Source organism: Vidua chalybeata, chromosome Z, assembly GCF_026979565.1.
Source record: "Vidua chalybeata isolate OUT-0048 chromosome Z, bVidCha1 merged haplotype, whole genome shotgun sequence".
Classification (NCBI taxonomy): Eukaryota; Metazoa; Chordata; class Aves; order Passeriformes; family Viduidae; genus Vidua; species Vidua chalybeata.
Window position 1 is genome coordinate 36,994,109 of NC_071570.1, and position 21,237 is coordinate 37,015,345.

At 39.9% G+C, this 21,237-nt stretch overlaps 2 protein-coding genes across 2 annotated transcripts; both read right to left on the minus strand.

Annotated features, from left to right (window-relative positions):
- Nucleotides 1-1,967: 1,967 nt before the first annotated feature.
- Nucleotides 1,968-9,891, minus strand: FBXO4 (F-box protein 4). Its single transcript, XM_053932823.1, has 7 exons — nucleotides 9,715-9,891; nucleotides 9,343-9,578; nucleotides 7,501-7,721; nucleotides 6,437-6,512; nucleotides 5,749-5,927; nucleotides 4,726-4,901; nucleotides 1,968-3,678 (listed from the first exon to the last, which is right to left on the minus strand). Exons 1-7 carry the CDS (start codon nucleotides 9,889-9,891, stop codon nucleotides 3,589-3,591), a joined length of 1,155 nt encoding a protein of 384 aa, XP_053788798.1. The 3' UTR covers nucleotides 1,968-3,588.
- Nucleotides 9,892-9,989: 98 nt separating this feature from the next.
- Nucleotides 9,990-13,680, minus strand: RIMOC1 (RAB7A interacting MON1-CCZ1 complex subunit 1). The gene is made up of 6 exons (XM_053931521.1): nucleotides 13,608-13,680; nucleotides 13,192-13,292; nucleotides 12,661-12,804; nucleotides 12,135-12,266; nucleotides 11,809-11,923; nucleotides 9,990-10,407 (listed from the first exon to the last, which is right to left on the minus strand). The coding sequence occupies exons 1-6, from the start codon at nucleotides 13,678-13,680 to the stop codon at nucleotides 10,118-10,120; spliced, it is 855 nt and encodes a 284-aa protein (XP_053787496.1). The 3' UTR covers nucleotides 9,990-10,117.
- Between the last annotated feature and the right edge of the window lie 7,557 nt (nucleotides 13,681-21,237).

The window sequence follows — 21,237 nt, forward strand, 5'->3', positions numbered from 1 at the left end:
CTTTTTAAGGTCAATTAGAATTTTATTAATTACAGCAAGCAGTAGCAAGCAAAACAGCGCTGGGTGGGTAGGGGTCTCCTAACCGCCCCTCCTGCAGTGTCCCACACTGCAGTGCCCCACACCCCACTCCCTTATTCAGTTTCTTTTTATAGTTTCTTGGAGGTTTCTTCATTCGTGTCTTTTGCGATAGTGGTGTGCGTAGCTTGAGCATCCCTCTGCGTCGTGTCTGCGTTGTGTCGAGGCAGGTGATCGCTAATTTCACAATCGGCTCCGGACAGTGATGGGCGTACCCGGAGCACTCCTACGTTGTCTAGTCCGGTGGCCGTTGCCTGGTGGTCGCTGATTTCATAATCAGCTCCGGCCATCCCCCGACATCCTTAGCCTGTGTCTGCAAAAAAGCTACAAAAAGCTCCCTATATGGTGATTAATCATACTTTAATTTTTATATTTCCTCCTTTAATATTCCAATTCTTTTGATGAACAAACAAGTTACCACAGTTTATCACAATAAATATATCTCCCAACTTTTCCCCAGAACATAACAGATGAAGCATCTTCCTTAGTGACATCGGGAAAATGCTCAAACATAAAGTTAACAAAGGATTTTAACTCCCTTTTCTTAAAATAAATGTTCCCCAGAACAAGGGTGGATTTAACTTGGGAGTAGAACTCCTGTCTCGCTGGGGAAAGGTGATAGCCCATATTTCCCACAGCAATTAAAATCCCAACCAAAGCAAAGGGAAAAATAAAGCAACAAGCCTGTGTCGGCTGCTATCAGCAGCAAAAACTCACCACACGAAGACACAGACGAAAAGAAAGGAGCGTTGGAAGGGTGGTGGAGTCCTATCGGTCCTGTAGGGTCCAAAGCTTCTCCAGAAGCTACAGGTCTGGACTTCTACAGGGTGTCGGCAGGGCCAGGAAGCAGAGGTCTTCTTAGATAAAAGCACAACTGTTCCTGGAATTGGTTCGGAACGACACTTAAAGTCCTGAAAATCCGGGTCACAGATCCAAGAAGTTTGAGAAGTTTGCACTGGCCAGGGAGTGGATAGTGTGTTCCGGCACCAATTGTAAAGTGCCCGCAGAGCCGGTCCAGCAGGATGGCCCACAGCTGGCTGATCCACAGGTGCCCAGATAGTAATGGATAGCTCCACCAGAGAAACAGGAGGACGCTCAGGCTGCTGTGTTCCATGAGGGTTTACTGTAGGAGAGGCAGAGGGTGAGGGAGGTAGGAGAGGGGCAGGGAGACAACCACTCAGAAGGGAGGCAGCTCCGAGAGTGTCGAGGGAAGGCGGGGCCGGGGCACACAGCAGTGGGGGGCGGGGGGGGGTAGGAGTGGTCGGGGTACAAACAAACCAACAGGGGAAAGGCCAAGGGGAGGAACAAGGATGGAGTAACATACACAGAACCAATGGAGAGAGGGGAAAGGAGTGGCTTTACAGAAAGAATCAATGGGGTAACGAGAACAGTGAACTTTCTGGAACAGGGGAGTAAACCAACTGTTGACTGACATAGATCAGGAGGGCGTAACATCTGATGGATAAGTTCACTTATACTTGGGTAGCTTCCCAGGGCAGCCCAGGGGCCCCTCCCACAGGTAAGGATGGCAAAAATTCTCCCACTCCTGGAGTCCCTCGGAGTACCACACTCACTCATAACTCCACTTGCTTCCCTCTTTTCCCAGCTGGGCTCCTCCCGGAAAACCTGAACTGTAGTACTCAGAGGTTCACATTTGATTCGGGAGTCCACTTTAGCTTTAAGTTAATCTAACAGATGTTCTTTCAGAAAAATTACATACCCTACATTATCCTAACAATTTGAAATGACAGTGAGTTATCTTAGTTGAACTGGTAACATATAATAACCTTGTTCATTAATGACTATTGATGACAATGGTTATTTGTTATGACAGTGTGATTGCAGTGTGCACACATGTAAGGGGATTAACACACATAAGAAGACTTTAAATGTCATTCTTTTAAAAAGTATTTATTCCTTATGAAGAAAGTAGAAAAAGGATCTTCCATAATCCCTCCATATTCGTAACAGCTAACACAGAATCAGGTTGCTGCATTCAATCCCCTACATATAGACCACTATGAAATTAATGTGATTAGGAGAAAAATCACATACACCCAGCCACAAAGCATGGAATTTTACCCCAAACACTCATAAATCCATTGTGCCTGCTCTATTTTAAAGAGCAAAACACACACACTTTATTTAAAAAAAAAAAAAAGACAAACCACAGAATTTTCATTGTAATGTTCTTCTGGATTTTCCCTTGAAACTCCCATGTGTCCCTGATTAGGACACACCAAAAAAATCTGCAAAAATGGATTAATTGCACATAAAGATGAAAAAAAATAGATACTTTCTAGTTCATTAAAATTCCCAAATATCTTCTCGAATGGAATGTTTCTGACATGGCTGTGTTGATCATCACCCAAGTATCCCAGATTGAGAGCAGTTACAGCTTTATGTGCGCTACGCAATCATTTATCTAGGTACCAAGAAAAAATTGTGAGAGACTTGAATTTCCATGATGATAGGAGAAAAATAAAAAAAAAGCCCAGAATAAAGCAAATAAATGCCCTGGTGAGAAATCCAAGTGAATTTTCTGAACATTCACCCAATAATAACAACATGAAAAGGTGGAAGATGATGACTATCCTGAAAGACATCAATATGGAAAACACAATTCCAGCTTTAAAATGTTGCTTTGCTTTTCATAAAATTATTTGCAAAATTACTTGTGTAGAAAATTTCAAGACAGGTATAATTCACATCTGCAAATGGCCACAACTGTTTGGGAAACTTGATAGTCTATGCGTGCAATAAAGTCCTAAATGATCCTATTTAACATTTGTTCATGGAATCAGAGGCATATCCAGTTCAAGATAATGATTTCAGTGCAACAGAAAGCTAAAGATGCTGAAGTCTGTTGTGGTTGGCTAGTAAGTAAGATCACAACAAAGAGTGATTTGTGCAGGAGTGTTTGTTTGCTTCTAAGAAATTTGGTCTGGGCTGAAAATTCCCCCCACTGTTTTTTATCTAGGCATTTTTTCTAGAAAAACACAGGGGAACTCACTTTTCTGAAATCAAGAGTTACAGTCTTTCTGTCAGCCTCCTACTGTACAACCTACAGTATATTTTCTTTGGTCAGGAACTGTCACTGTAAAGATCTCCACTGAATATATTTACTAAATGTGTATAGGGCTGTGCTGATAAATTAAAATAGTATTACATATTTATTTACAGAAGATATTAGACTATCAGATATATTGGAAAAGATTGTACTCTAAAGGCCTCTGGTTGAAAAGAAAGAAAAACAACAAAACAAAACACTCAGATCGTCCCCCCAAATCACTTCTTTATCGCAGCTAGAATCGAGGCAATCCTACTTGTACTTCTAATTGAGGACTATAGTTGGAAATATGTTAAGGATTTGAGTATGTGCAGTGAAACATATGCAGGTTTGCCTTATTAGTTTTCCCTTCTGACACTACTCTTGCAGAAGGACAAGATTCTTACTTCAACTGAAATGAAAAATACCGGAAGTTTTATACAGTGCAACAATGCCTAATCCTACTACTGAGCACTTTTATAATTTGCTTCTTCCAAGAGCCACTCAATTCCATTTAGCAATCCGTCTAAAGTTGCAGCTACAGTGTCCTGCATCTGTGAAAACAAAATTAAAAGTTAATGTATTAGAGATAACAGCTAACAGGATCTAACAGTATCTTAATATCACTTTCTGTCTATCTGTAAAGTCAGAAACACCTCATATCAAATCTAAATTTTTATCAATAGTGTAAAGGTCCCTTAGACAAAAAAAGGTTTCATAAGAGTAAGAAAACAAACAAAAAAAACCTCGTCATGTTAAGAAAGCTTTCACTCTTAGTATCAGAGTGAATTTGTTTCAATTTGATACTAAGAGTATCAATTCACTCTGATAAAATCAATTGTTTCATCAGCTTTTATGGAAGATTACATTTACTTTACAGATGGCAATCCACTTGAAAGATCTTCTTGTTACTCTTAAAGCAAAAATGCCCTGAGCTTTAGACTTCTATGCATATCATTAACACTCAGATTTTGTAATATCCCATGCAGTGGCTATTATAAATGGTATGTTTTGTAAAAAGCCTATAAACATTTTCCTTATGAAAACAAAGAAATTACCTCAAATCAGGATTTTTTTCTGATTAAGTTATTCCTCAGCTACAGAACATCAACAAAAATTAATTCTGTTCTGGCTGAACCAGGGTGATAGATACTGTGTTTGACAAACATAAAAAAACAGGTTCAGGACCTCACATCCTAGGTAGAAAACTGATCTGTCAAAAACTGAAGACATCAACTGAGTGACAGTAAACAGTCTTTTAAAAATGTCATAAAAATCTATGTTGTGTCCAAGGCTGTGATTCAGGAAATTTATATTTAAATGAACTGAAGCTTCCTTATTCCCTTCAAGACCATCATTTGTCCTTCCTAACATTCTAGCTCCATCTTAAGTCTCTTGTGTGCTTTTGGGCAAGTCACTTAGCTCCTTGTTTTCAGACAGGCTAATAATTCATCTTGGAGCACCAGAGAAAGAAGATACTTCACTTAAATGGAAAGCTCGTGTACTAGTGTTCGGTTAGGTGGGTATAGTTAAGAAAACTCAGAGCCTAAATTAAATTTAAACCACAGAAAAACAGAAAATAAAGGTTTAAGAGCAAGTACCATCCAAGGCTGATGCAGCAGATTTAGTTGCAACTGATGTGCCATGTAAACACATGGAATTCTTTTCACACCAACGTGAGACACACAGGACAAAACCAGCAGAGGTCTGTTCGGAGGCCCAAGGGCTGGATCAATCATTGCCAAAATACGAGCCAACTCCTCCTGACGATCATGCTCTAAGAAACAATTTTTAATATATGAGTCTTAAGTATATGCAAAACCAAGGTGTTTTTGTTTTGGTTATTTTTTTTTATTTCAGAGGCAATTAGACAGAGGGCTGGAAGGGCCAAATGATCTTGTTCTGCTTATCACAAGACTTACTCATCTACCCTTATGTTACACAAATATTGATGACATTTAGATGTTAAAGATCTCCATACATTCTACAGGCAGCCTATTTCAATCTTAACATCAGAGTACCTTCTGTACAGAAGTACATTCTGAGTACCTCACAGAGATCAAAACCATAAAACACCTTTCAGAAATACTCATACACTGCACAGTCAGCAGCCCTTCCCTACCGAATGCACTTTTCCCTTAGTGTATCCCTTCAAAGTTTTTTTGCCTGTCTCTTTTCTGAGATAGCTGTCTTCCTCCATTCAAAGCTGATGAATGTAAAGACAATTATGGTAATTGTTAACTGGATTATCATCTTACAGGACTAAACTGATTTAGACTAATTGCATTTTTACTGTTTTCCTGTTGAAGGTTGTTTCCACAGCACAAACAATGTACTTTCAAGTTTATCCTATACATACTCTTGGGGCTTTTTTTAAATCCATGTAATTTCCCACATGTAATTTAGATAGCAACTATATCAGTATGTGCCATAAACAAAACAAGGGGCCACAATCCCTAACATGTTGATAAGAGAATGTCTAGAACAGGAGACCTCTTCAACAGGGTATGACATAAAGAAATAGATTTTGAAAGGATCAGAACATGGATTTTCATGTGTTGCATATTCTTTGTAATCTAACACTCCAGTTATTCACAAAATATAAATAAAGAGAAACCCCTTACCTCTATGAGCTTCTGCATTAGCAACATAAATGAATCCATCAACTACTTCGCACACCTTCCTCACTTGAGCTATTACACTGTAGTGCATGGCTTGCGGGTTCCCTACTGTGCTGTTCTCTTGGTAAAACATCTTGTTCACAGCAACAGCTTGCTCCTTCCTTGCTCTTCTCCTTTCCACACTGAAAGATATTTCAGTAGTCAGATTAACTGAGAATGCCACAACAGAGTCTTGAAAATCTAGGTCGTGCAGGAAAGGGACAGGAAAATGGTCCAAGCCAGAAAAATGGTTTCATTTCTCCCTGTCCCCTCCTGCCCTCCTTTCTTTCTGAGTGCACAGAGATAGTTGGTAAACTGCAAGATGCTTATGAAAATACACTCCAGAATGAGTTCATTGAGTGTTTTAAAAGGGACTTAATCAAGGTATTAAGAGGGAAGAAGCACCTGTAATGTACCTGTTGTACACCTTTGGTACATATACTGTTTGAAAAAGCTTTATTACTTCCATGTGAAAGCTTAGTGGTTGAAAAAAGAAAGGAAAAGCAAAGGCAGGCATTGAAACTTCAATTTATAAGGGATAGCCATGCATGAGAAAGTGCACATGAAAGTCACATGACAAGAATATGAAGAAAAGTCTGAAATAAATTAGAAACTGTACTTTTCATTTGGTGGAGAACAGATCTTATCTTACCTCGTGGTGGAATACAATGTCACAATATTGAATTTTTGATTGCTGTTAAACTGGAAACTGACTCCTGATCCAATTCCTACAGGGAAAAAAATGAATCTATGAGATTACAGCTATTTGGCTACTGAATACAATTAAGTGGTAGTTCAAAAATTCCAGTGGTGCCATAAAATGAATATATTCAAACCTATATATTGCTGCTAGGGATAGCAGATTTACTATTTTACAATTAAATTTTATACATGCTCCAATTGATCAGACTTTTAATTTCATGAAAATCTAGTCAGTGGTATTAAAACCATTTCCATATTTTTGATTATTAGATTTGAATCTAGAAATCTAAATCAGAAATTTGTATTTATTAGCTGGAACTGGCATAGAAAAGGCTCCAGTCTGCTTACAACAAGCTGCATTGAAAAGGACATACGAAAAAAATAAAAAACCCACTAAAAATAATTGTCATGCTTCCTATAAATATAATTTAATTATTCAAGTTTTGCTATGATGAAATAAACTTTAGTTAAAAAGTAACACATTTTTGTCTCTGGCTTGGACTGAAGTCAAATTAGACTTTCAAAGCTACTCTTTTAAACATCAAAAAAATCCCTCACCTGCTCCTTTAACTCTTCTAAGTCAAATTTACATCATTTGATACCAGAATAATGAATCATATAAGGATCAGCCTTGAGTTCCTGTGTAAAATCACAAATGTGTTTTTTAGCCATTTACTGCAAGCAGTACTGAAAGAAAGGCCTGTCTGCACTTACTGATCACAACAGCAGCAGTAACATGGGATTTTGGATGAAAATAGAAGTACAAGGAGCAAAATGATTCTTCTGATAATGTCCAAATTTAATAATGGATTCACTGAAGTGATTAGTTTGTCCCAAATGTTCATTGCATTTAGCCTTCTGAACAAATCAGAGAGAAAATGGTTTGCTTTTACCATGATTCTACTGAATTTTAAGGATACAAAAAATCATTCCTTTTCCTCATTTCTTCCTCAAAGTTTTTTGTGTTGGATCTATTTACAAAATAAGAAGGCCAAAAGCCAAAACCATCATTACCATGAATTTGTCTATGAGGTAAGCCAGCTACCAGCAGAATTTCTGGGCATGTCATCATCTTTTGTACTAAAGAGTTGTCCAGCTCTTCCAAACCTGGCCCAAACATAGCAAAGCGAGGTTCTGCCTGAGTGACCAGTGATTGCAAAAATGAAGTCACAGTCCCATACCGGGGACGGCTCGATTTCAAACTTCTTCTACCCCGAGGACAGCTCCTTCTATATCTGTTTAAAATAGATGTAACTAGAAATTAAACACAAAATACAAAAGGGGTATTAATCAAACAAATTAATTTAGGCCCCACACTTCTTATGCTTTGCTACTGGTACAACTCAAAGCATAGGTAAAAAATTATGAAGTTCCAAAGTGATGGTTTCAAGCACCAGTAAAAAGCAGGCAAAGCATCAGTTCTTTTAACATCTTAATACTGACGTTTTGGACCTCAGTATACTTCTATCTACAGATCTTTCAGTTCATTTGAAAATAGAACAAAAATCACAAATTCCCCATCCTCACTGAATACACAATGTAGGTAAAATAACATCAAAGCAGAAGAGTCACATTAAAAATATAATTTTAAAAGTGAGCATTGTGAGTGCATTTTAAACCCTAATTAAATTCTTTTGTGTTTATAACAAGTAACCACCTGAAAAGAAACATTCTCCCTGTAGGTAGAGAGCATGCAAGCTGTGGAAGGAGACAAGTGTTTCCTGCAAACTTATATGCTCGTTTGGTGTGGATGCTAGAAGGCATGGAAAGACTGGTAATTGAGGGGAAGAAAAACAGTCAGACATTCTAGAGCAGCAGCTTCAGTTTGCTTCTGGAGTCACGGTAGGCTGCTGCTGAACAAAGCTCTTCAAGGAAACATCAAATGTGGGCTGCTTTATACCCACACTGAAATGTTTCAGTTGAGATCAGAAAAACTGCTAAGTGCACACAGACACAATGGAAATCAGTGACAGGTGTTTCAAATTGGTGGTTCAGACTTAAACAGATTTAAATCCAATTTCAAAATCAGTCCATATTTTGCAGATCAAATTCTGGGTGTACTGTTCTCACCTATTAAAAGGGGATGGAGGGTACAGAGATTGCAGAAGTTAATGCACTTACCACAAAGCAAAGTGTTAAGGACCATCTTTGGAAAATGTAACTGCAAATAAATCGAGAATCCCAAACAAATCCACAGATGACTACTGCAAATCAAGGGAACTGAATGAAGTTTAGAAAAGAAATCACCACAAACTAACTTGTTTTAAGAGTTCTTCTCAATCATCCAAACATATTTGTTGTGTTGATGTGTTTTTCAACTATACTAGCAGAAACCAGTCTTTGTCTCACAGCCTTTGACAATCAGACCTAAAACAATACAACTTGTTATTCTGTGCACATTCTGTGCACTTTTTTATTATTAGGTCTTCCAAATAAGATGAAAAACAATGAAGATTCATTTCATTTGCTGTAGTTTGAAGACTTCTTGGTACTTTTATGAAAATACCGCTGTGGCACTGAGAGCAAAGAACACTTCTATACCAAGATCAACAGTATGCAGTATTTCTGTGCCACAGTAGACAGACAGTTTACAAAAACCTGCAACTTTTTATAGCATTAGCATTGTGTTTTTTACGTTTTACATTCCTGCTGAGTTCCAAAAAGAAAGAGCTGACCAAACGATGGAGCAACAGGAAATTGCATTTCCAAAATAAACAACGGATTTGAGACACATCAAAATTTAAACAGCAGCTTACAACAGAGCTTTATTTCTGTAAATACGAAATATGCCTGTGGGCTGAATACTACTGCTGTAAGCACACTTGAAGTCATGTAAGATAATATGGAGATACTTACACTGCCATGTGATCATACAGTGCATTGTCGCTGACATCTGAAAAGGCTTTATTAAAAATCTCCTCATCTGGAAGTGATTTCCAATCAATAGATATCCAAGAGGGGAGATCCCGCAGGAGAAAATACCTCCATAACAACGGGTCTTGCACAGCTGCCCTCCAGTAACAACTCGTGCTTCCTAAGCGGCACAAATCTTGGGGCGAGAGGAAGGACATGATGTTGAGCTGCACATCGATCTGAAAACCATTGAGAGCAGCGGTTTAACGAATCCCGAATTCAGCAGTGAAGAAGGACGGGGTGGGACGCAGCGCTTTGCCCCCTCTTCCCCCAACTACATCCCCGCCCCGCCCTTCGCCACCGGGCCCCGCTCACCGGCAGCCTCTGCAGGACGCTCACTCCCTCCGCGCCGTCCGGGGGCGCCGGCAGCGGGGCGGGCGCGGTGCCGCCGCGCTCGCGGGTGCCCCGCATCCAGCGCTCCCGGAGGACGCGCAGCCCGCCCCGCACCGCGGCCTCCAGGCCGGCGCCGCGCTGCTCCGCTGCCGCCGCCATGGCGCCGCCCCCGCTCCAGCAGCGCCGGGCCGCTGGCCCAGCGTGGCTTCCGCACCCACACCCCAACAGCGCACTGCACTTCGGACCGCAGGCCGGGAGTCCTTGGAATACGTGTTTTTAATGCAACAAAAGTATACATTTCGGTTGGAAAAAGAAAAGAAGTCAGTGACGAAGACTGTGCTTTGATGCCTCAAGTTTTCTTCTAGCACAGACAATGCAGTGGATCTTAGCCGTGAGATTTCACAAAGTAATGCAGCATTTGTTTTGCAGTTGTTGTGTTCCATCCTTGACCTTTTAAGGGTCCCTCACATATGGCCACATATTTTGTTAACATGTTTCTTCCTGTTTCTTGGAAATTCAGCAGTATGCTCTGTGATCTGCTGCCCAGGTCACTGTTAGACACAGGATCTAATGTCTCAAGGTTTTCCAGCTTCCCTTCTCCACAGTGTTTCAGTCCCCAGTAGCACATTTCTCCACTGTACATCATTGCCAGTAAGTGAGTGTCACTAAATATACCTGCAAAAATAATTTAGATCAAGTACTTTATTGTTCTGCTATAAGCAAGTACACAGCTTGTTAATTCTTTTTCAGTAACAATAGGGAAGAAAATTCCAAAAAGACAGTATAAGTATATAATTATATAACTATTATGTCCAGAAGAAAACCATGGATCAAGACCATGCTCATTTCTCTGTCCAGTTTGGCCCTCCATAATGTTAAAATCTTTTAAGATTGCCATATAAATATTATTTCTGTAATTGTGTTTGCCTAATTATCTCATAGAATTTCAGTATTTCTTTACAGTCTCTTTAGCACAGACATGACTGTACATATTTACTTTGGAGTATTTCTGTGCCTCCCACAGTTTAAGCCTAAAAGATACTGTATGAGGTCATCTTAACTCAGGTTAGCCAGCAGCAGCTTTATTAGTATTTGAATTCAAAGGCACACGTGTGTCTTTCACAAAAAAAAAACAAAAAAACAAAACAAAAAAAAAAACCAAAACAAAACAAAAAACCCCAAAAACCAAAACAAAAAAAAACCCCCACAAAACAAACAAACAAACAAAAAAACCCACCAAAACCCAAAAACAACAAAAAAAAAAAAAAAAAAAAACCTGCTAAATAAATCTACAACTTGACTTTACATTATGGAGCTATATAACAGCAATGCCACTTTCAGATGAAATTAAACAAGGTGCTACACATCCTGCTAAAGTCAGAGTAGAGCTGTTTTTGAGTGTGCTCAATATGGACATCATGTCCTCAGCACCAGGTGGTTTACCTTACAAATCCCCTCCTGCTGTATCACCCTACCCGCATCACACTGATGCAGCCTAAGATCCTCCTAGAAACACTCAATAGGAATGAAATTTATATAAAGCTACATAAAGTGGTGACAGAGAACATTTGCCAAATCTAACCAATTCTGCTTATAGTTTTTACCTGCAAAAAGTCTGTAATTGTGTTTGTACCTGTGCTGTCCTATAGCTAAAAGGGAAGATCAATACGTGAACCTCTGGCACCCTCTGCAGTCATATCTGTGCCTTCAACATCTGGCAATTGTGAACTGGATGGTCCACAATAAAATACTGTGTATAAACACTGCCAATGTAAAACACTACTGTGCATCAAACACTCGTTGCCTCAGTTCACCTCCCTCCAGTGAACTCATAAAACACCAGGAAAATGAGCACTGACACCTCCTAAAATTCACGAGTCAAAAAAGAAAAGGGGGAGGCACTCTTGCCTGCTTATTTGCCTCATTTATTTATCTTCTTGTTCTAAAAATTGTTATGTCTTGAACATAAACAGGTCAAACAATAAAAATACACAAAAAAGCATTTCATAAAGTAAAGCAATTATTAAGAGGAGTGGGTTAAAAGGTTTTTTGGAGTTATTTTTTGGGTTTTTTTACCTTCACTGAGTAATCTAGCTGTGTCTTTATCTTGAAGTGAGATATCTTCATCTAGCTGAAGAGGGCATCTAAAGCTAAGCATCTTCATCAAGTACTGAACTCCATCATTAAGACACTGAGTACAGTTAAAAATGAGGAAAAAATAAGTTCCTGTTAAATTAATGATATGCAGAAATACTTCTTCCTATGAAGCACCAAAATCCTAATTAAAGAAAAAAAAAAACAAAAAAAAAAACAGAACAAAAAACCCAGCCATATTTTAAAAGTGAAGAGCCAAACTTCAAAGCTGTATTGACAAGCTCATAGAACATTTTCATCTCCTTTACCTTTTTAAATGTGGCAACATTTTCTTGTAGCCATTCATTCCTTTCTTTTACTGTGTGGCAATACATGTAAAGCAGGGCTCCTTTTCTCCAGTAAAGACATTCTAACAACTCTGCACCAAGGATGTTGATGGGCTGAAATAAAATCCAACAAACTGGTCTAACACAAAAATAAACCACCTGAACTACTTATAAGCACTGGCACACATGCAAACACTGCGTAAATCTCTTACTTCAGGGACTGTGTTTGACAGCAACACTCAGAGAGACAAGCCTAGCCTAACCTAACACTGTAGGTCAAATAGAAGCGTTAACTGCCTGTGGAATCATGAAATGTTAGCAAGAGAAATTCCAAGCACACAACAAGGCATTTGAAACAATATTTTCAGGAATCACTACTTAAATACCAAAAAGACTTGAAAATGTTTCAAAATATTTTAAATTCTGCCCATCAAAAATATTAACACTATGTCCCATTTCAGACTTTTTGTTTTTAAATAATTAAATAACTCACCCTCTGACTACTCACTTCTTTTATGCCACATTCCCTCACTAGGTCTTCTGGTTCTGAAAGAACAGAAATGAGTTCTTTAAGTTTTTGCAAGGCAGATTCTTCTGGAAAATCTTCATCCACAAGCTGGTTTTCCTCAAAATATGTAATGTCTAGGACAGCCTATAAAAACAAGAACATGCAAAATAGAAATGCTACCATCAAAATAATCAAATGGATGGTGTGTTGTAACATAGAAAACACGTTAGTTTATAAAACATTGCAATTTGAAGGTATTTTTAACATCTAGTTGACAAAATGTGCAGGTCAGAAGTATTGAAGGATGAGTGATGGTGAATATCAAGCCAAATCCCCTTCTGTCCCCAAAGTAATAGCACGAACGACTCCAAGTTATTCAAGTCAAAAGCAGTTCTGTGCTTCACAGACGCTCACCATACACCCCCAAGTTTATGGAGCCGCCTTTCTGCCCCGCCTTCCTTTTTTACACCCAACCGTCTCCCACATCCTACACATTTTCTTGAAAGGCAGTTTGATGTCCATAACAAATACCTGGGTATATAGCTGAAAAAGCGTGGAAGGATGTTCCTTCCCTTCGTTGCAGAGGTCCTTCAACTTGTCCAGATTAGCAGAGCCTTTCGTTAAGAAGATATCTGAGGGAAGAACACAATGCTCCCTTAGCACCGATGAGCACTCAGCAGGAGCTTTACACACGCTCCTTTTCCATATGGCTTTATCATCCATCCTTGGGACATCTACAAGAGCGGCTGAACAATACAGCACTGAAGCAGGCCAGTCATCCTGTCAGACCGCACCTTTCATCACTAAATTAAGGCCATCCGCGGCCAGGCTCTGATGCTCCCAAGCGCACACGCCGTTTGCGAAGATGCCCTCGGGGCCGCCCGTGCCCTCCGGGCCACCCGCGCCGCCCCCGCCCCCGCCGCGCCGCGCCACGCCACGCCGCTCACCGCGGGCCCCGGGCGCCCCGAGCCGCCGGCCCAGCGCCGCCACTCGCGGCCGCAGCGCCGCCGCCGCCGCCATGGCCGGCCCGCACGTGGCCCGTCCGCGCAGGCGCAGCAGCGCGCGCCCGGGGGGCGGGAGCGGCTCCGGCCGCGGCTCCGGGGAAGCGTGCGGGGCCTGGTGGTGCCGCTGCCGCCCGACCCGGCCGGGACACCCGGTCCCCGATCCCGGCCGGACACCGCCAGCCCGCCCGCCCTGCGCGCATTGTTGGCGGGGACTGCAGTTTTGGGCTTGTGTGGGCGTGAAAGCTCTTTGATAACAGAAGGGTCGCGTCTGCAATGCCCTGTCTGTCCCCCGGGGAGAGACCCTCTGTTTACAGAATTTACGGAATCAATTTACAACTTGGAAAAGACCTCTGAATCCAACCTATGACCGAATATCACCGTGTCGACCAGACCATAGTACTGAGTGCCACGTCCAGGCTTTTCTTAAACAGTTCCAGGGACACCCTTTCCGTGAAGCAATTTGAAACAATGTTTTGTGAAGTGTTTTATGAAATACTTCGTGAAACAGTCTTACGTCCAACCTAGATCTCCCGTGGCACAGGTTGAGACTATTTCCCGTCTTCCTATCGCTGGTTGCCTGCAGAAGATGCCAACCCCCATCTGGCCACAGCCTCCTTTCAGGCAACTGTAGGGAGTGATAAGGTCACCCCTGAGCTTCCTTTTCTCCAGAATAAGCACCCCGAGCTCCCTCAGGAGCTGTGCTCCTCACAGGACTTGTGCTCCAGACCCTGCCCCACCTCCATTGTCCTTCTCTGGATTTGCTCCAGCACCTCGATATGTTTCCTGAATTGCAGGGTGCAGAGCAGAATTTGAGGTGTGGCCTCACCAGTGCCCAGTATAGGGGGACAATCCCTGCCCTGCTCTGTCGCCCTGGTTATCAAGAGTTTTCTAAAGCCTTCTGAGTTTACATTCTTGTAGAGAACTTTCTCACACAACTTTCTGTAAATAACCTATTATTTTGCATTCTTTCATAGAGGCGGAGAAATTTGATGTACAGGTAGTTTGTCCAGTGTCGTTGGAGAGGTGGCACGTTCACCCTCCAATCCACTGGCATCTTTTGAGAACTAGAAAAGATTGGAGTCAGAAAAAATAAATTAGTCTCTTCATCGTGACCAAGGCTGTGGTGCGTCGTTTTTGCTTGTGTCATTTAGTGACACTGCTCCTGCTGGCCACACCATTGCTGATCTAGGCCAGGATGCCATTGGCCCCCTTGGCCACCTGGGCACACCGCGGCTCATGTTCAGCTGCTGTCACCAACACCCCCAGGTCCTTTTCCATTGCAAAAATTGGACTGGGGTTTTACCCCTATCAGTGTATGCTTTCCAGCCTCACTGCAAAATAGGTGTTACCCATAAAACAAACTGAAACAAAAGCAGCAAAGATCAAGCCCAGACTTACTTTTCAATAAATGGGTTTGGTTTTTTTTTTAACTACATTTTAGCATTTAATTACTTAAAATGCAGAAGCACAGCCGTAAAAACATATTAAATAATCCTGAAACTAAATACCTTCGATTAGAGAAATGAAGCAGTTGCTCCAACATTTTGTCCAGCTTTTAATAATACTCTTCATGAACTTCATAAATAATAAAGAGTTTGCATATATGAGGGGAAAACTGTAAGCTTTCCTTTTATTTTTAACAACATCTTCCTACTATCTGACAGGCAATCATCAAATACTTTGTGTTACATTTTATGGTATTGTTTCCCTAGCCTTCTCCGTATCTTTACCTATCTGTAAAAAGCTAATACCCCAGTGCCTATTCTAGCAATGTAAAACAAACTCACACAATATTGAGAATTTTGTCAACTTGAATATTTTGAAAGAATAATTGACTAAAGACTTTTTCCCATTTTGAGGTCATATGCTGTTCATTCTGTCACTGCCTGTGTTCCACCAAAGTACCTAAAAAAACCAACCAACCAACCAATCATTCACCAAGCCTCCCCCTCCCTGCATCCCCCAAAAATAAAGTGTCATTTACTGGAGTACTTTAAAAGTGAAAAGCTGTCTACTTCCAGGCAGAGTTATTTTTGCTGTTATCTGTCTTATATCTTATGAAAGAGTTACCACACAGATTAAATACAACAAAAAAAGTAGAACCTAAAAAGAAAAATTGTGTTTTCTTCCCAAAATGATTTGATTTATAGAAGAAATCAGTGTTTTGATTGGATATGTATTGTTGTTCATTCCTGCATGGTTGGTATTCAGATGCAATTTTGCATCAAAGGAACAGTTGTGTTAAGAATACCAAAAGCATTCTGGTAGCTAACCTGTGAGTGAAGGAGATGGTGCTTCATGCCTTAAGTGAAATACAGCACTTTCCATGTTGCCAGCTTTGGGACTGAAAAAGGCTTGTGAGATTGAGACATCCCCTTCTTCAGATCCTTTGCTTGCTTGGTCCTTACTTCTCCTCTTCAACCCCCAGCTATGATTTAAGTGTTGCTTTTTTTCATACCTAGTCAAGTGGGCAAGTGCATCAGCCCTTAATAGTGAAGGAGATGTCATCCAGCCTTCAAGATGTCTCCTGTAAAAAAAAAAAAAAAAATTAAAGAGCCCCAAACATCCTTAACCAGAACAAAACACCAAATGGTTGTATGTTGACTCATTTGATAAAGGAAGTGGTATTCTTTCTTCCTGTGCTTCAGGCACTGATGCAGCTTTCTTTAGTTGTATACATTTAAAAACTATGTGTATATGCAGTGATTGTTTTTTCCCAGAAATTGTTATCCACTCTTTCTGTAAATATCCAGTGAAATTGGTTTTGACCTTATCAGTTGCTGAGATGAAAGGGGTGTGTTTCTATTAATTCCAAGCTGGTAAAATAGAAGCTGCTATAAAGGTTAAAAAAGGTAGTGACACACAATTCTCTTGGATTATTTGTAGTGTTTGGTTTTTTATTTCCCCCAACTTGATTTTTATCATGAAATGTGTAACGGAGCAGAAGACATCTCTAGAGGCATTTTTCTTGGCATTTGTTTCTTTCATACTCTGCATACTCCCACTGGGAGCTGGTTCATGAGCAACAGAGATGACAGGACTTCTGGGCAAGTAACTGAGAGACTGCAGATCCTGGAAGAGGGTTGAGGGGCTGAACCAGCATGGGGTGCTGCCTCCTCACTGCAATTGGCAAGCCCTCGCCCCAGGTAGACTCTGCCTCCCTCCTGCCTGGACTGGGCTCTGAACAGCCTTGTGCCCATCCCTTCCCCAAGCTGTATTCCCTTAGGCACCAAACCCCCAAGCTCTGTTTTGAAGTTTATGGAGCTGCTGTGCCTGCCTTTTCCTCACACCATGCAAAGTGCACCAGTCTGAAGACTGGTGAAAGACAAGGTGTCTGATTATTTGAGGGAATGGTGACCTCAATTGCCTTATTTTTTGCTTTTTCTTAGAACCTGTTTGAATGAAATCCCTGTCTGTTGGATATTTCAAGGAGAGTGGACTGGTTCAGGGTTTGCTGAACCTCTCATTATTCTTCCTCACCATTTCTTGGGAAACATAGCACTCAAATTTCTAGAGCTTCAAATGAAGGTGCATCAAATATTTTTCTGAATATTTCTATGTTTAAAAAGAGACTCCAAGCAAAACCATAAATTATGTTGAAGCAAAAAAATGTTTCACTTCATATTCTAGGAAACAGGTATGATAAAATGATCTCTGGTGAGGGAATTCAGGTGGGATTTGTGCTCTTTCAGTGCGTAGCTCTACCTGTTTTAAGGCCACTGCTATCAGTATGGATGAGGAAAGGTGTTTGCTGTTTAGAGACATGCTCTGTTCCTAAATTGATGGAAGAATAACAGGAAGAGTGTTGTTGTGTGTCAATAGTGCAGTTGATGGAAGAGGGAAAGCTAGCATGATTTTATCCTTCAGGGGCAATTGCCACCACAGTTCTCCTGATATTTTGGGTTTGTATGTTAATGTATCTCTATGTATATGTGCATATATGTATACAGGGTGTAAATATAAAGTAGATGCTGTAGATTGCTATATTGGATTCTGTAGCTTCTTTCTTTCCTTCCAAGCCACATGCTCTTCTTGTCCTTCTGTGTGTGTAAATGTGTATGCTGCTAGAGAACAGGCTGGTTGTAATGATACGCTTGGGAATTTTTTTTGTCCTGTGGTATTCCATCAACAATTGCTAACTGCTCTGATATATGTAATTGTGAAACTGGGCTAGCCTGACATCTCCAAATACCTGAAAACTTGTAACATACTAGAATAAGCAATGTATTGGATATACATAGTTAGTCTGCTTTAGTAGCTCTAGGACATATATTATTTATATTGAAAGTTAAAGAAACAGTGCTTAAACACAAGAGAGTTGTTCCTTTGTATATTTAGTATTATTTAAATTAGGGAAATGTCTTTAGTTTTAATCAAAAATACAGTATTGTCTAAGAAATGCAGATTTGCACAACAGTGATTGATAAATTTTTATCATTATTAGCAGCTACAGATCTTTTGAATTGTGCAATTTTTCTTAAACTGTGACACTTACAATAGGTAATATTTATAATAACCTCATATGAATTCCTGGGGAAAGTAGCCAAGAGATGAATTTTGGTGGGTTCAAGTGAACTGTATATGTTCATAGAATCACAAAATACCTCAGGCTGGAAGGAGCCCATAAGGATCAGCAAGTCCAACTCCCTAATGTCCAACCTGAACTTCCCCTGGTGCAGTTTTGTTCCATTTCCTTATGTCCTGATGCAGGTCACCAGAGAGGGGAGATCAGCACCTTCCTCTCCTCTGCCTCCCTGTTCCTGGTTAGGAGGGTGCAGATTCCTGTGAGGTCACCCCTCAGCCTTCTGACTGCTGACCGTTTGGATCTCTGGAAAGAAAGCTAATTTGCTTCTAGCAAATTAGTCCTCTGACCAGAAGTTACAAAGCTTGATGATCACTGGATTTCTTAATGCTTGCTTTGGTTATGAATTGACTCCTAACATTAAGGAAAAAAAAAAAAAAAAAGATTGGGGGAAAAAATGGTTGTGTGGAGGTGGACATAGTAATGGAAAAAAAATTAATGGAATTAGAGAGATAGAAAGATTAGATCAGACTTGATCAGACAAGACTCAGAAGTTGTTAGATTTATTTCTTAACTAGCAGATTCCTAACAGTTTTACAGTCTGTGGTCAAAATTTGTGTTTAAAACTAACAAGGAGAATATCATGGATGTTCATGCAGATGTATTTGGCTAATTTGAGTTTGTAGCAAATAAAGCAGCATAGCATGCTTCAACTCCTGTAGAAAATGGCAGAAGTTATAAGACTGTATTTGGTACAGCATCTTAGAATGACACGGAATTACTATGATTTCAAAAATAAGTATTTGCCCTTATTTTGCAAACATGAATAATTAGTTGAGGAGTACAAGAAGAGTTGGTTATAAAAATACTTGAATAAAGCTAAATTTATTAAAAGGTATATTTGGTCCTCCATTTGTCTTTCATCACTGTATTATTTGAAGTAGATATTTTTGTTATTGAATATAAGCAAAATAAATATTTGCATTTATGACCAGAAAATATGAAACAGAGGTATTTATTTACTCTATGTTAGCTTCATGTGGTTGTTGTAACTAATAATATCTCTAATAATATCTGATGGTCAATAGTATGGTCATCGCCTTTCAGACACCCTTCACATTCAGAAAAGGAGACATACATTTGGCCTCTTTTGCTTCATGGCTTTGCAATTATCAAGGAAGGAGAATAAAACTGGAATTTACTCAGAATAATGCTAAGGAAGTGGAAAATCATTACCAAATATTTCCTTCATGTTTAAGGACTATGAAATGATTTCCAGAATCTAGACTCATATGGAGTAATATCATGGGATTATTCATAATGTCATTATTCACAATATTATAAAGGGCAGTATCAAATTCAGCCATCCCTCTTAAAATTAGGCTGTGTAGTCTGAAATATATCCAGGTGAGAGCATCTGATACTCATATTATCCATGCCAAATATAAAATCAGAGAATAAGTGTGATCTGTAATGGAATTCTACCTTGGTGTCAATAGATGTGAAATATATTTATTTTGGAGAGGCATATGAATGCCAATGATTTGAAATTGCTGGTGTGTCATATTTCCGTTTGTCTGATCATATATGGCTGTTCTTTGTTCTATCTGCTTTCTATTTTGTTTACAGTTCAGGTGGTGCCCTGACAAAATATGAACCAGCTGCTTTCCTACAGCCTGCCACTGGAACAATGTGGAACTGGATTTGAAATAGGTTCTAAACACAGAAGGTAATTTAGCAGTTTGGTATCTGGTTGTTAGAGTGGCATGCACTGAACTTTTATCTTGAAACTGCTGTCTTTTAAAGTGACCTCCCTAGAAGAGGGAAGCATTAAAGACTGACATATAGGAACTTCTTGCTGCTTGAGGGAGATCTGAAGTAATTTCTTTTTAGAAAGGAATCATAAATCTTCTGTACAGTCTTCTCTAAGTAATTAAATGGTTTGTTTTCAACAGGCAGGGAAATATGGGTTTTTCTGTTACATGGTTAATGAACAAAGAGTGGTGTGTACACTGTATGCCTTCATCCAGAGGAATGCTGTGTCTGCCACGTCTCATTTTTAACCTTCTGTCAGTGTTGGTCTGGGAGAACTTGCTTATATCAGTCTTCATCCCTGTCTCCAAATGTTACAGATCACTGAGTTTGTAATTTATGGTATTATTTCACAATTGACTTACAGCAAACACAGAAGTAATGTTCTTTGCTCAAATAGACTCTTTTCAGTTACTACATGTTCCCATCTTTAACTGTATTAATTCTAGAGTCTAGTGTGATGGTTTGGTTTGCAGCATCAGCTCTCATGTTTGACTGAATGTTGCCCATTTCTTGCACAGACCTAGTGTGCTGCTGAATCATCAAGCTGATGTCTGAATATCTTTAGAATGAGACTGTAGCTTTGTTCTGAAACTGTTATGTGTAGCATTACCAGAGAGAATCTTTATTTGGCATTTACTGAAGTTTTTTGCCTTTGTAAGAGGTTTTATACAGTTAATTCCCTTGGATCATAGCAAAATTAAATCTACTAATTTTTTGGGGGTGTTGTATTAATCTATGTAGCACTTAGCACTGAAGCTTTTCTTGTTCTTCTGGGGTTTGTCTTGAGGGCAAAAAACCCAAACCAACCAATGAACATTCCTGAAAGGATCATGCAATCGATAAGTAAAGTGTACTTGAGGTGTACACAAGACAAATGTCATGTCTGGCAAGCTTTACTCTTGGAAGAAAATTAGTTTACTCAACTACTTGGGTCTCTTGACATGTCTTCCCACTCTCTATGACACTGTCTTTTAAATTGTGCTTACATGATTGCATCACATTAATGTGGCTGGAAGGCTCATTAGTGTTAAAAGCCTCCTGACCCCTCTTCCAGTACTACAGTGGGATGTTCAGCTATGCAAATCAATGGACTGCCCTTGCTTGAGCAAGAAGTCTGTGTTTGTTGAATGTTAGATGTGGAGAAGAATGTGAGATGTCTGTGGTGTTCTGGTTGGTTTGCTGGAAGTCTGCTACCTATAAGTGCAACTGCCAAGAGTACCCTCTTGAGCCTATGCT